Source organism: Hypomesus nipponensis, chromosome 9 (genome assembly GCF_054491055.1).
Source record: "Hypomesus nipponensis isolate SF chromosome 9, ASM5449105v1, whole genome shotgun sequence".
NCBI classification, from domain to species: Eukaryota; Metazoa; Chordata; class Actinopteri; order Osmeriformes; family Osmeridae; genus Hypomesus; species Hypomesus nipponensis.
The window spans coordinates 17,354,714-17,368,857 of record NC_140369.1 but is presented as its reverse complement, the minus strand read 5'-3'; the positions used below and the strand labels follow the sequence as shown (position 1 = coordinate 17,368,857).

The 14,144-nt window shown below is 45.7% G+C and overlaps 3 protein-coding genes across 3 annotated transcripts; all 3 read right to left on the bottom strand.

Annotated features, from left to right (window-relative positions):
- Nucleotides 1-417: 417 nt before the first annotated feature.
- hyal1 (hyaluronidase 1) lies at nucleotides 418-3,633 on the bottom strand. The gene is made up of 4 exons (XM_084705696.1): nucleotides 2,806-3,633; nucleotides 1,567-2,481; nucleotides 1,390-1,475; nucleotides 418-1,101 (listed from the first exon to the last, which is right to left on the bottom strand). Exons 1-4 carry the CDS (start codon nucleotides 2,807-2,809, stop codon nucleotides 775-777), a joined length of 1,332 nt encoding a protein of 443 aa, XP_084561822.1. The 5' UTR covers nucleotides 2,810-3,633; the 3' UTR covers nucleotides 418-774.
- Nucleotides 3,634-3,770: 137 nt separating this feature from the next.
- Nucleotides 3,771-9,953, bottom strand: hyal2a (hyaluronidase 2a). The gene is made up of 4 exons (XM_084705695.1): nucleotides 9,719-9,953; nucleotides 8,467-9,442; nucleotides 5,136-5,225; nucleotides 3,771-4,882 (listed from the first exon to the last, which is right to left on the bottom strand). Exons 2-4 carry the CDS (start codon nucleotides 9,394-9,396, stop codon nucleotides 4,496-4,498), a joined length of 1,407 nt encoding a protein of 468 aa, XP_084561821.1. The 5' UTR covers nucleotides 9,397-9,442; nucleotides 9,719-9,953; the 3' UTR covers nucleotides 3,771-4,495.
- Nucleotides 9,954-12,048: 2,095 nt separating this feature from the next.
- tusc2a (tumor suppressor 2, mitochondrial calcium regulator a) lies at nucleotides 12,049-14,054 on the bottom strand. Its single transcript, XM_084705212.1, has 4 exons — nucleotides 13,841-14,054; nucleotides 12,969-13,223; nucleotides 12,762-12,882; nucleotides 12,049-12,622 (listed from the first exon to the last, which is right to left on the bottom strand). Exons 2-4 carry the CDS (start codon nucleotides 13,115-13,117, stop codon nucleotides 12,557-12,559), a joined length of 336 nt encoding a protein of 111 aa, XP_084561338.1. The 5' UTR covers nucleotides 13,118-13,223; nucleotides 13,841-14,054; the 3' UTR covers nucleotides 12,049-12,556.
- Between the last annotated feature and the right edge of the window lie 90 nt (nucleotides 14,055-14,144).

Here is a 14,144-nt window from a genome sequence, read left to right as displayed (position 1 = left end):
CCAGTGGTTAAGAGCTGCCATTATGGCTCTCTATAATTGGAGCATAAAAACTGCCCTTGCATAACCTTGTATAGTAGTATAAAAAATACCCTCGTCCAATCACTGCAAGTGTAGTGATACTTGGTTTAATCTTCTATGGTTTTACATTATTGAGCTTTATCAATACAATAGATTTACATAGCCCTTTAGGTATTCTTTATTTTGGTTAATTCATGGCACCATCTGGTGGCCAAAACCCCACTGTGGAAACATTTTATAAGATTCACCCCCTCTTCCTGTTTAGGAAATGAGATGTGCTGTTCAATGTTTTAGTCAGCTGAGGATTCATAATTATTGACAGGTATGACCCCAGATACTGTACCACAGTTTTGTTTATTTTGAGTTAGTTAAAACATAAACAAAGCAAGTCTTCAAGAATCAATGTGAACAGTACTGTATTTCATTTAACACTATCACAAAAACATGGCACAGAACACTGAAATTAGTAAACACGTCATAAAAAGCCATCTTAAAAACGATACATTCAATAGGTAATGGCTGGTAAAAGTAGGTAGCAATGTGTTTAATTGGTGTCCAAGAATCCCGTAATGTAGGTGTGGTGATACAGAATAACACGTCTTTAAGCTCAAATGAGTAAACCAGCTTAAAAAAAGACAGGACTTCTTCTGCTCAGAGTTTGCTGACACACATCCCTTTGTTAAGTCAATGAGGTTAGCGTCTCGCAGGAATATGTTCAGACACAGTGCTGTAACCGATGGGATCCCCCTTCGTCTCTCATCTCTGCAAGGGTTTGGCACAGCGTTCCCCGCCCCAGCCAGGGTAACACTGGCACACAAACTGGGCCTCCATGTAAACAGCCTCGGGCCGGCTCAGTCGCCCCAGGACCCTGTAATCCTTCCCCCCCTGGGGCCTCTTCTCAGACACCACTGTCCAGGCAGCAGGGTCCAGATGGAGGTAGGCCCCGGAGTGTGGGTCTCTCCTCTGGCATCGCCCCTGAGAGGAGCACACTGTCCTGCTGCACAGTGTGGCTGCAGAGGTCACGTTCACCAGGTAATGGCCAAGGATGTCATCGATGTAGGCCTTCACTGCCTCACAAGATGCCTGGAAAACAGAACGAGTCTCACAGGAAGTAGATCTCCTATTTTACAAGAGAGTTACATTTACATGTATTCATTTAGCAGACGCTCTTATCCAGAGCGACTTACGGTAAGTACAGGGACATTCTCCCCAAGGCAAGTAGGGTGAAGTGCCTTGCCCAAGGACACAATGTCATTTTGCATGGCCGGGAATCGAACCATCAACCTTCTGATTAATAGCCCAACTCCCTAACCGCTCAGCCATCTGACCCCCCACATGTTTCTGTGGGATGAAAAAAAGACGTCATTTTACCTGAGATTTGGCGTACATGGAGTCTCCCCACAGCACCACCCCTGCAGCTCCCAGGGCCGCCCCCTCTCCTATCGTGTGGACCAGGTCTTCCTGTATGCAGTGGACAAAAGTCAGATGTATTATGTCAGATTGGACACACCATGACACACCATCACCACTGACTTAACATAGATGGACCTGCCTGGGAAAGGAATTCCAGGGAGAAGGTGTAAACGATGCGAGCGTAAATGATCACAGCTGGGGCTCTGGGAGTGACCTGCGCCCCAACCCTCATGGCCTCCAGCACCCGATGTTTCGTGTAAAAGATGACTTCCTTGCCAAGCCCACGCATGTTCAAGTCCAGGTACATGTCTGGGTAGAGGGTGGAGGAAGCATTCCACAGCCAGAACAACTCATCGTTCCTCTTGATCTCCAAAGGAGGACACTCCCCTGTGTAGTTAGTCGAGTTTTTATAGTAATTATAACATTGGGGAAAGCCATAAAAGCCCCACTGTCCCCTTGGCCTAGCCTTCTGTCCCAGCCTCAGAGTTTCCTCCATGTACTTCCATCCTGCCGCCTCAAACTCCTTATGGGCCACCACCTCCACCTGGGCGGGGCTCCAGTCTGGGTGCTTGGCCTTCACCAGCACTCTGGAAGCCCCCCAGTACACCGCCTTAGTGTCCCAGTTCCGCTCCCACAGTGGCCTCCAGTCCTCCCAGTCCACCACGGCCAGCCCCTGGAAGTCCCTGTTTGGAAGGTTAGCCCTGATGTCCTCAGCAGCAGCTCTGAGGTGTTCGCTCAGACTGGAGTTCTGAGGCACCCCGCCAAAGACAGCCTGGCTGTGAGCATAGCGCGGGTACCTACCCAGTTTGTCCTTGTAAAAGATGGTCATGTTGGCTCCCATGAAGCTTTGGTTTTGGTTGTGGACAATGTTGAACACGCTCAGGTCCAGGTCAACACCAAAGCGAGACTTACAGAGGGCCGTGGGCGCGTTCCACACAGTGAGGAAAGGCACGTGAGAGAAGGTGAAGGGAGGGGATCCCTGCAGCAGACCCAGAACAAGACTGGCCATGCTCCAGCACAGAAGCACAGCAGGGTATATACATCTCCTACCTGCAAGGAGGTGGGGAAAGTAGGTTTTGTTGTTTTCAATAGAAGTTTATGTTTTATTTCAATTTCCTTGTTTGCGAAAGGGAAATTGAGGAAGTGATTTTCTTCGAAAAGCCTCTTAAAAATCCATAATAAAGAGTTTTCACACACAAAATAGTTTAATAAAGTTGAAATGCCCTGCAAATAATGATTAAGAGTAAGTCATATATTGAGTATTTATAATAGAAAGCTCTAACATATATACATAGTTCCAAAATTTGGACTTACTAAACAGTTACTAAAAGTCATCAAATTTTGGAATGTAACTAGTTTAAATGGTCTACTTACCCATATCAGCTAGTAGGTAAAGTTAAAGTATTACAGTATTCAGTTTGCAGTCAACTGACCATGGTAATGGAATGATGGCTGTCTCATGATCTTACCACAAAAAAGTGGAAAAAATAAGGAAAAGGGAAGTGGTGGACGAGATTTTTTAACCACCAATCAGGAAGAAGAGGTGGTACAGTCAGTAAGAGGCTCTAGATTTCTTAAAGAGACAGCACACCATTTCCGTATCTCCTGTGCAGGTTTGAGACCACATACTGAAGGTGCAATGAATTAAAATACTTGTCTGTGCCTGTCTTCTTTCTGAAGTTTGAGCAGTATGTCAATGTTTACTGTCTATTTACAGTAATACATGTGTAAAGTAATGTGTAAAGTTATAGTAAATAAACAATTATCAAATTTCCTCAACACTGATAAGTTTGATATCCTTCTTTTGCAAGTCTATCTTTTGAATATGACCCAAATGAGTCTCTTCAAATGCTGTAGCAAAGGTCAAATATAACTGGTCCAGAGAATTATAAACATATACTTCTAAATATGATCCGATTGCTATGGTCTCTTGAAGTCATTCTAAAGACTTAAAAGGGTCAAAAATAACTTTTGGCTTCAAACACCCCACAATTACAGGGAGCCAGGGAGGGGATGAAATCTCAGACTAGTTCATATTGTAAATCAGGCCAAGTGAAGCACAGAGTAGGACTGTTAGGCACTACAGCACATAGTACTGTTCCAACTCTGCAGGGATCCTAGTGTAGAACGAAACCTGCTGACATTGTGTACATGACAACCTTCAGATGGATTTGTATGATATTTCTAATATAAATATGGTGTAAGATATGCCTTTTTTCAATATTTAATGTACAGTATGAACTGGTTTCTGTCATGTATGTTAGGTAATATACTGTATATAACATTAAGCAGGATGTTATGCCGTGCCTAGAAATGCATAGGTTCAAGCAATGATCAAGTTAAATGTCACCAAAACAAAACACTTTACTTAATTGATAAAAAAGAATTTACATTAGTCTGTAGCAATTCTTACCTAAAAAAGCTCAAATCAAGACAATTGTGCATTAGATGGCCTTAACTTGTCCGTTAAAAGTTTTCTTTAGAGAAAAGAAAGGAAGTTTGTACATTTGAAAGTGCTGTACATTGACACGCATGTAGTAGTCTTGTTTAGGCCACAGTCAGCAAAAAGAACACATAGAGATTGCTATAAAAACTAATTTGCCTCAGGAAAGGACAGATATGTCTTTACATGGGGTTAAGATGACAGCCACTGTCTTTTCAGGCTATGTACAGGATCAAGTGCATCTGCCTCATTTCATGATAAACACCCAGTCAGAAAGCCACACGCAAGAATAACAGCCATCATGAGAACACCCACGCTGCAACACAAGGACAACTTTGGGGTCGTGGGAAAGTGACACCTTGAGAAAGAGAGTGACAGTGGGAGTGAGAGGAAATAGAAAGAGAGCAATGTAAACAAAGTTATTTCCAGCTAGCCCTCCATTGTATGAAAAAAAAAAATAATCTCTGTAAGTTCCACAGTGTTTCTCCGAAGTTGAAACCTCTTATCATAGATTCACTAACTTTACAGCAATACGGGGGCACAATAAATACATTTGCCCAAATAGAAATGTTTGTGCGTGCGTGTGTGTGTGTTTATGTCGGGGTGCGTGTGCGAAAGTGATCAAATGAGAAGGACGACCAACAAAAGCACATATCGCGCCCATGACGCCACCACTCGAGGTGCGGCCCCTTTCTGTTGGAGGGGGTCTGTCTGCCCACAGTCCTCACCCTGTGACCCACTGTAGCACTGGCACTGAAAGTCCTTCTGAAAAGACGCCTTCTCCGCCTCCCCAAGCTTGCCTGAGACGTTCAGCCTGCTGCCCTGAGTGCTGATGCTGTGTGTGAGAGAGTTGAGGTGCAGGTAGGCGTCCGAGTCAGAATTCCGGCGCAGACAGCGGCCTCGGGAGCTACACAGCGTCTGACTGCACAACTCTGCTGCCGTGGAAACGTTGAGCAGGTACTGACCCAGTGGGCCCCGGAGATAGTCATTCAGACTGGAGCAACTGGCCTGAAGGGGAGCAAACCCAGAATTGGGAGTGAGCCTAAAAGACACTCAGAAACCTGATGAATTGCAAAGTCGTAATGTTGTAAGTTGGAACCTCAGGCAAAGATCAGTTGAGAGGCATGTGACCGCCTATGACCATGTGTGTCAAGATTTTAAAGCTGTTCATGTGAGGAGGTCAATTATTGGCGTAGGGTCATTTTCTAACACAGTCATTCATCTCCACAACGTGTTGTGATTTAAGAGTGTTGACACTTACCTTGCTGCTTGCAAATCTGGAATCTCCCCAAAGGATTATGCCTGCTGCTCCCAAAGCCACACTCTCCCCAATGGTAGAGACCAAGTCCATCTGAAGACAAATGTCAGAATGGGATTCCTATGTTACCTTCCTATGATTCCAAGGATCGGAAACTCACGGCAGACTTGTGGGTCACTGGTGTACTGCAGTGTGTGAGGGAGAGGACAGGAGGTCTGAGTTCCGTTAGAAGCTCTTATCTATTCCCTGGTCAGTACAACCCTCTTGGGTTTATGATTGCACTGTAACATGACCAACACCCATCCTGCTCACACACACACACACACACACTAACAAGTGCACACAGGAGTGCTACAATGGAATGGGAGGTGGGAAGTGTCTGTTAATAGAGCAGGAAAGGGCTGCAGATACAGATAAAGAGAGGCTACTGGAGCCTGAATCCAACCACCCATATACACACCATTTGTGGCCGATTCTGGATACAGTCAAAATGAATACCCTGAAATAGGGCGCTTACATTTTTTTGAAGAAGATTTTTTTTTTTATCCTCCACATTATACACATGATAAGCAGTTTCAGTGGAACATGCACATGCCGGGCCCTGACAATGTCCAGTTTTAAAAACTGGTCAGTCAGTTCTAGAAGTGTGCATCTTCATCATCTTAATATCAGCATTCAAATAATAATGTGGGAGAAGAATCCATAAATATAAAGACATCTAAAAGCTTTTTTTTTTTACAAACAAAAAAAGATAATGAGCAGTGTGTGAGCAGTGTGAGCAGTGTGTGAGCAGTGTGAGCAGTGTGTGAATAGTGTGTGAGCAGTGTGTGAGCAGTGTGAGCAGTGTAAGCAGTGTGAGCAGTGTGTGAGCAGTGTGAGTAGTGTAAGCAGTGTGAGCAGTGTGTGAGCAGTGTGTGAGCAGTGTGAGCAGTGTGAGCAGTGTGAGCAGTGTGTGAGCAGTGTGAGCAGTGTGTAAGCAGTGTGAGCAGTGTGAGCAGTGTGTGAGCAGTGTGAGCAGTGTGTGAGCAGTGTGTGAGCAGTGTGAGCAGTGTAAGCAGTGTGAGCAGTGTGTGAGCAGTGTGTGAGCAGTGTGAGCAGTGTGAGCAGTGTGAGCAGTGTGTGAGCAGTGTGAGCAGTGTGTAAGCAGTGTGAGCAGTGTGAGCAGTGTGTGAGCAGTGTGAGCAGTGTAAGCAGTGTGAGCAGTGTGTGAGCAGTGTGTGAGCAGTGTGAGCAGTGTGAGCAGTGTGAGCAGTGTGTGAGCAGTGTGAGCAGTGTGTAAGCAGTGTGAGCAGTGTGAGCAGTGTGTGAGCAGTGTGAGCAGTGTGTGAGCAGTGTGAGCAGTGTGTGAGCAGTGTGAGCAGTGTGAGCAGTGTGTGAGCAGTGTGAGCAGTGTGTGAGCAGTGTGAGCAGTGTGTGAGCAGTGTGTGAGCAGTGTGAGCAGTGTGTGAGCAGTGTGAGCAGTGTGAGCAGTGTGTGAGCTGTGTGAGCAGTGTGTGAGCAGTGTGAGCAGTGTGAGCAGTGTGAGCAGTGTGTGAGCAGTGTGAGCAGTGTGAGCAGTGTGAGCAGTGTGAGCAGTGTGTGAGCAGTGTGAGCAGTGTGAGCAGTGTGAGCAGTGTGAGCAGTGTGTGAGCATTGTGAGCAGTGTGTGAGCAGTGTGAGCAGTGTGTGAGCAGTGTGAGCAGTGTGAGCAGTGTGAGCAGTGTGAGCAGTGTGTGAGCAGTGTGAGCAGTGTAAGCAGTGTGAGCAGTGTGAGCAGTGTGTGAGCAGTGTGTGAGCAGTGTGTGAGCAGTGTGTGAATAGTGTGTGAGCAGTGTGTGAGCAGTGTGAGCAGTGTGAGCAGTGTGAGCAGTGTGTGAGCAGTGTGAGCAGTGTGTAAGCAGTGTGAGCAGTGTGAGCAGTGTGTGAGCAGTGTGAGCAGTGTGTGAGCAGTGTGAGCAGTGTGTGAGCAGTGTGAGCAGTGTGAGCAGTGTGTGAGCAGTGTGAGCAGTGTGTGAGCAGTGTGAGCAGTGTGTGAGCAGTGTGTGAGCAGTGTGAGCAGTGTGAGCAGTGTGTGAGCAGTGTGAGCAGTGTGTGAGCAGTGTGTGAGCAGTGTGAGCAGTGTGTGAGCAGTGTGAGCAGTGTGTAAGCAGTGTGAGCAGTGTGAGCAGTGTGTGAGCAGTGTGAGCAGTGTGTGAGCAGTGTGTGAGCAGTGTGAGCAGTGTGTAAGCAGTGTGAGCAGTGTGAGCAGTGTGTGAGCAGTGTGAGCAGTGTGTGAGCAGTGTGAGCAGTGTGAGCAGTGTGAGCAGTGTGTGAGCAGTGTGAGCAGTGTGTGAGCAGTGTGAGCAGTGTGTGAGCAGTGTGTGAGCAGTGTGAGCAGTGTGTGAGCAGTGTGAGCAGTGTGAGCAGTGTGAGCAGTGTGTGAGCAGTGTGAGCAGTGTGAGCAGTGTGAGCAGTGTGTGAGCAGTGTGAGCAGTGTGAGCAGTGTGAGCAGTGTGTGAGCAGTGTGAGCAGTGTAAGCAGTGTGAGCAGTGTGAGCAGTGTGTGAGCAGTGTGTGAGCAGTGTGTGAGCAGTGTGTGAATAGTGTGTGAGCAGTGTGTGAATAGTGTGTGAGCAGTGTGTAAGCAGTGTGAGCAGTGTGAGCAGTGTGTGAATAGTGTGTGAGCAGTGTGTGAGCAGTGTGAGCAGTGTGTGAGCAGTGTGAGCAGTGTGTGAGCAGTGTGTGAGCAGTGTGTGAGCAGTGTGTGAATAGTGTGTGAGCAGTGTGTGAATAGTGTGTGAGCAGTGTGTGAGCAGTGTGTGAGCAGTGTGTGAATAGTGTGTGAGCAGTGTGTGAATAGTGTGTGAGCAGTGTGTGAATAGTGTGTGAGCAGTGTGTAAGCAGTGTGAGCAGTGTGTGAGCAGTGTGAGCAGTGTGTGAGCAGTGTGTGAGCAGTGTGTGAATAGTGTGTGAGCAGTGTGTGAGCAGTGTGAGCAGTGTGTGAGCAGTGTGTGAGCAGTGTGAGCAGTGTGAGCAGTGTGTGAATAGTGTGTAAGCAGTGTGAGCAGTGTGAGCAGTGTGTGAGCAGTGTGAGCAGTGTGTGAGCAGTGTGTGAGCAGTGTGAGCAGTGTGTGAGCAGTGTAAGCAGTGTGAGCAGTGTGAGCAGTGTGTGAGCAGTGTGTGAGCAGTGTGTGAGCAGTGTGTGAGCAGTGTGAGCAGTGTGTGAGCAGTGTGTGAATAGTGTGTGTGCAGTGTGTGTGCAGTGTGTGTGCAGTGTGTGAGCAGTGTGTGAATAGTGTGTGAGCAATGTGTGAATAGTGTGTGTGCAGTGTGTGTGCAGTGTGCGAGCAGTGTGTGAGCAGTGCCCCCCGCCTCACCTCCGTCATCAGCTCCAGGGTGTTGGTGTAGGTGGGCCGGGCGTACACAAAGACAGGACGTGCCAGCCCATCCCCGGCCGATGCCAGACGCATCCCCTCCTTCACCCGGTTCCGGACAAACTGGCGCCCAGAGGGCGAGGAGCGCAGCACTGGGACCATGTACACGGAGGGGAACAGGGCTGTGCTCTCGGTCCACAGCCATTTCAGCTGCTCGTTCCTGGCCACCTCCACGTCGGGGCATCGGCCCGTGTAGTTCTCCAGGGTGTTCACGTAGTCGTGGTTGTAGCAGTCAGGGAACAGGTAGAAGCCCCACAGCTGGTTGGGCCGTAGACTCTTGGCAAGCCGCAGGGTCTCCAGCATGAACATGCGGGCGGACATCTCAAACTCCTGCTGGGCGACCTTGTTCAGGTTTTCTAGGGGCCAGGTTGGGTTCTTCTGGGCCACGAGCTGCTGGGAGCGGTTCCGGTACACTTTCTTTGCGTCCCAGTTTCGGATCCAGAGTGGGCGCCACTCCTCCCAGTCTATGATGGCCAGGCCCTTGGCCCCTGGTTCACGTATGTACTTCTGAACACCCTCTGGCATCTTCTCCAGGTGCTGAGTAAGACTGGCAACCTGAGGCAGTCCGCCATTCACCGCTGTACCGTCCGGTTCAAAGTAGGGATACAACCCTAGACGGTCCTTATAAAAAATAGTTACATTCTGCTTGACAAAGCCCTCATTGGGCGAGGCAACAATCTGGAACTGATCCAGCTGAAAGTGGATACCATGCCGCGGGGCACAGTCCTCTGTTGGGGCATTCCAGGCCAGCAGTAGGGGCTTGTGGGCATAGAGAGGCCATCTCGTGGGCTTCAGCCCCTGAGCAGAGAAGCAGTCACACAGCAGTACAACCAGTAGCAACACTTTCCAGGCCTGCTGGGTCCAGTACAACATGACTTCTGTGGTGAGTGCACTGGACAGGATGTCAGTCTCTGCTCTCCTGTCAGTTTGAAATGGTGAAGGGCTTTGGTCAAGTTCAGTACACTTGAGATTCAGAGGTATGACATTTTCATAGACCAACACAAGTGAACTGTCAAAAACGATGTAATGCTGTAATTAGTAAGGAATCTGAAATGCATTCTGAAGCTGAGATGACATCTAAAATGATGAACACCTTGTACTTGTACTATAGCCTACTTATGTAATTTCTATAAATGTCTGAATAGCGAATTAGAACGTATCCTTTGACAAAAAAAAAAGTGGATTCAAAACCTACCTTTATAGCCAAAATGAGAACGCATTCCCAATTGTAGCAGTCCCGATATATTTCAAACCAAGTTTGTTTTCTCAGTTGTAGAGGTCAACAACTAAAACTTGCAAACAATGCGCCTAAACGACTGATAATACAATACTATCCGTAGTTCTTAGAGATAGTTACTTTTCATAATCGACTACTTTTAAACTTCATCTGATTCTTCCACGCGCCGAATACCCCCTGCACTGTTCACAGTTCGCCTATCCAAGTGTATAATGTGAACGGAGACCACTTCAGGATGTTCCATTCAGATTGAAAAAGGGGGAGTGGCGAACTGAACTGTACAAGTAAAATGTGCAGGCGTGTCAATTGACTCTCGGTATTTTGTGCAGCAACCTAAAAAACATAGATCAAATTAAGACTGAAGGCTCGATATTTGTATTACTTTATCACTTTTGTAATGCTAGTTATTATTACCGTAATCATAAATGAGTGAGTCCAGAAAGATTGCCAGTGGTCTTAAAAATGGAAACAATGTTGCAATATCAAGGTTTAGAGGTGCCAATTCCTCCTCAGTGTCCATGCAATAACAACAGAGGCTACACACATTTCTTCTTTTAAGTAAATGTTACCAGGTACTAGTGACACTACAACAAAGTGGTACATACATGTAAATATGAGGCTAAAGTTATCTAATTTGATCAGTCATAGAAGAATTACGCATAACTCAATCTATAGATGGAATCTACAGTTAGGAGATGGATCAAAAGCACCAGCTAAACTTCCTGTGCTTTTAGGACACAGGGCACAGTCATCTGGCATGCAGATGTCACTGCTTTGGGGCAGAACTGATGACAGCCATTGGCAGTGGCTCAATGAACCAACCAAGTACCACATGCTGTCATGTTTCCAAGTGCAGTGGATAGAAATGCAGAGCAAGCTGAGCTTGGTTCATAGGGGGTTGTAAAGTTATAAACTAAGTGTGTGTGAGCTTTGGTTGAAGTAAATGTCATCCACAAGTATAGAATGCATGTGACAAAGCATTTCAGAGCACATGGTTAAAAGGAAAAGCTTGGGAAGTTAGACTTCTTCCTGTGTCCGTGGCAGTTCCGTTGTTTGTTCCCATAGCTCTGCTGACTCACCTGTCTTGCCAATGTCAGTCCTGTGTGTGTGTGTGTGTGTGTGTGTGTGTGTGTGTATGTGTGTGTGCGTGTGTGTGTGTGTGTGTGTGTGTGTGTGTGTGTGTGTGTGTGTGTGTGAAAGAGAGGAAGGGAAGGACAGAGGGAGAAGAAAAGGGAATGGTCAGCTTCCCTTCACACTCCGGTTGCCTGTGACCCCTGACTCCTGAACATTACATCATCGGCAGTCAGGCACCGCCAGGAACCCAAAACAATGTGAGGGGAACAGGAAACACACACCCTGTCACCTGAACTGTGCACAGAACCACGAATCAGAACTATACAGTGGGTCTCTAGAAATCTGGTGGATCAAAGACATCCTGGACCTCACAGAGTTCATCTGTGTGTTATATACACAAACGTCTTCTTTTTCTCTTCATCAAAATGTATCATCTCTCACTTAAACATATATGCACACTTAACTTCAGATGTTCCATTTCAAGCATTACAAGTAAATAAAGTATGCTTCAGTGTGTTTAGTTGTTATTATGTAACTATGCATTAGTATAACGTTTCTCAATTGTCAAATGTATTGTGTTAGGAACTTCAAACATCATACAAGAGGAGGAACATCAAAGTGAATGACCTCTGGACCACAAACACACCCATCCACATTCCAGTCATTTTCAGGGGCACGGTTTGCTGTTGCTAGGCCATAAAATGACATACTGACCAGTATGAACATGAACAATCTGTTGAAACATACATCAATCTTTCCCATTCAGGAATCACTCTATCAGATAGGTGGTTTACATAATTCTGTTATGAACTGTTTTCATTTTGTGTACTAAAGTAGGTAATCAGGTGCATCAGAGCGATTCCCTCTAGAACTAAAGTTAAATTGTATTCAGGCAAACCATGAAATATTACATGGCTTGTAATAATTCTCTCAGGAAAATGAATTAAATGTAAGGTCTACTCAACAAAATGAAATACTGTAGGTTGATGCCACCTCTTGTCAAATGTATGAATTGCACCAACATGCTCAAGAAAGGGACTTTGGAGTTCCATTAAAACAGCTTGTTTATATACACATTGTAGGGTAATTGTAAGAGATGTTGGGTCCTATAGACACGAAAAAATATATAATGTCATTCATGTATACCTTTCTATCCATCCTAGTCTATCCAAGCTTGAGCCACTTTAATCAGGAAAAAGGATAGTCTGAAATAATTTAGCTTCGTAAATCATTTATTCAAGTATTTCCAACTCAGAAGTTATTTACATCAAAGGTTCACTAGTGCAGGTCTGAGCTCCAATGAAAGAGGCAGACTTCAATATGATGATATTACAACACAAACATGGTCATATATACAGAATTCTTAAACCTTTGCTAATCTTGAGCTACCTCTCTGGCTTTCTTTCTCAAACGCACACATTGACAAACGCAAACACACTTCTCAACATATGTCACAGAAGGCAGAAGTGATACTCTTAAGTTATCTTGCATCACAGCATCTAATTCCGCCTCAGTTCTGATTATGTCCACAGCTTTAGCCGACGAGTCAAAGCTCCAGGGTGTTGATGGACATCCTCCCCATCTTCTCAGGACAACTAGTGTTCGGAGCCAGTGCTCAGGGTGGAACCTGGGATGACTGTGGGGCTTGCTTCAAGAGGGATCGGGTGTCAAGCTAAGCAGACTGTGACGGGTTCTTTTCACATTAGACCAGTCTTGTGATATTCACACCTCACAGAGGATGACAGGGAAATCTACATGGATACGGGGATGGTCTAACTTCACAATTCCCTGCAAACACACACAAGAACATGAATGAAGTCAACAATAATAAGTAAGTAGCCTAATAATGATCAGCAAATGAAGCCACAAATGAAATATTTCCAAACATGAACCTGAGGCAAGGGTATGCATGAATGAATTAGCTTACCTGAGGTATGAGGTTCTTCTGAATCCTTTTGAGTTTGGATCTTTTCCGACCATTTTTTGTCACCACTGTCTCCTCGTAGAATTCATGAGCCAGATCTCCATCCTCATCAAAGTATAGAGAACTATCATCATAAAACAAAAGGTTAAAACATACCAAGGTCAAGTCAGTAGCAAATGTAATAGTTCATTTGAAATTTTTAAAATTCACCTCCTTCTTGTGAAAACGAATGGTGTGGCTTTCCTGGAAGTTTTCAGCGGGGCCACAGACTGCTCGTTACCCTCACTCGCGGAGTCACCTCCAGCTCCAGAAGCTGCAAAGGGCCAAACACCTTTGGCTTTGGATCCACTTCCTCCCATCTTCAGAGATTGGTCATCACCTCTTTGACATAAAAGCTCTTCGGACAATGAGTTGATAAGCTGGCCAGCCCGTCTGTTATTTAAACGCGTTAGATTCTGAAAAACACTGCACAAACAACACAAGTTATGATGAATGTTTTGAGTGTGCAATAAGCGTGACACAGAGCTATAGTTGTTACCTGGTAACTAACAACCCACAATCGGGTGTTACATAAAATAAAGTACATGATGAGAGAGCAAGCTAGCTAATTAGAACCATCGTAGACGAATATTCTAGCTAGCACTAGCGCTAGTAGCGGCTACTTTTTCTGTGGTACTGATAAGACAGCTGCCAACTAGCTAGCTTAGTGGCTAGCTAGTTTGCTAAGCCATCCTTTCCTATTTCAACAAAATTCTTGCAAGATGGCTAGCTAGCTACTGTACACACAACAGTAAGGTCATAGACGTTATGGACTTCTGAATTAAATAGAGCTAAGTGCATTGCCAACGTTAACCATTCAATGATGTAGTCTATACATTAGCTAGCTTTCCAGCTACATCACTTCTGTTGCTGCTTATCTGATCAAATCAAGCTGGTAGATACTAGCTAGATAGAGTATAACTCGCCATTCTGCTTAATGTCATCATGTTATGCTATCTAGTTACAGTACTGTAGTATGTAAACAAGTGTCCTGGTTGGGAGTGGGACTACAGTATTTAGGTTAAGGAGAAAAATTCACATACAGTACTGTGTTGTTGTCATCCTCATCTAATCAACGCTAATATTTTCCCAGTGTCAGCATCCATGTGTAGGTTATTCCTCATATGTGTAACGTTAGCATTAAGGTAGCGTTGTATTTCGACCCAAAACCCAAGGCAGTAGAGACGACACCCACATCAGACGCTAGCGAACGGTTGTATATTAACTGTTTAGCTGACGTGACTCGAGCTGGCTAGGTCTGATTTGGCGTCGAAGGGGAATGATCAGCTGACCTTGAGAGAGTCATAGGGAAATTTGTTTTGTTGCTTTGTGTAGCCCGAACGGGCG

Excerpts from the sequence above, each read along its gene's own strand:
- hyal1 (XM_084705696.1), bottom strand. Across the intron at positions 1,476-1,566 it reads GGAATTCCTTTCCCAGGCAG|ACCTGGTCCACACGATAGGA; the intron begins GTCCATCTATGT and ends GCATACAGGAAG. Across the intron at positions 1,102-1,389 it reads CCATGTACGCCAAATCTCAG|GCATCTTGTGAGGCAGTGAA; the intron begins GTAAAATGACGT and ends TCTGTTTTCCAG.
- hyal2a (XM_084705695.1), bottom strand. The coding sequence starts at position 9,396 with ATGTTGTACTGGACCCAGCAGGCCTGGAAAGTGTTGCTACTGGTTGTA. Across the intron at positions 5,226-8,466 it reads CCCTGGAGCTGATGACGGAG|ATGGACTTGGTCTCTACCAT; the intron begins GTGAGGCGGGGG and ends ATTTGTCTTCAG. Across the intron at positions 4,883-5,135 it reads CCAGATTTGCAAGCAGCAAG|GCCAGTTGCTCCAGTCTGAA; the intron begins GTAAGTGTCAAC and ends GCTCCCCTTCAG.
- tusc2a (XM_084705212.1), bottom strand. The coding sequence starts at position 13,117 with ATGGGAGGAAGTGGATCCAAAGCCAAAGGTGTTTGGCCCTTTGCAGCT. Across the intron at positions 12,883-12,968 it reads TTCGTTTTCACAAGAAGGAG|TTCTCTATACTTTGATGAGG; the intron begins GTGAATTTTAAA and ends TTATGATGATAG. Across the intron at positions 12,623-12,761 it reads AGAAGAACCTCATACCTCAG|GGAATTGTGAAGTTAGACCA; the intron begins GTAAGCTAATTC and ends GTGTGTTTGCAG.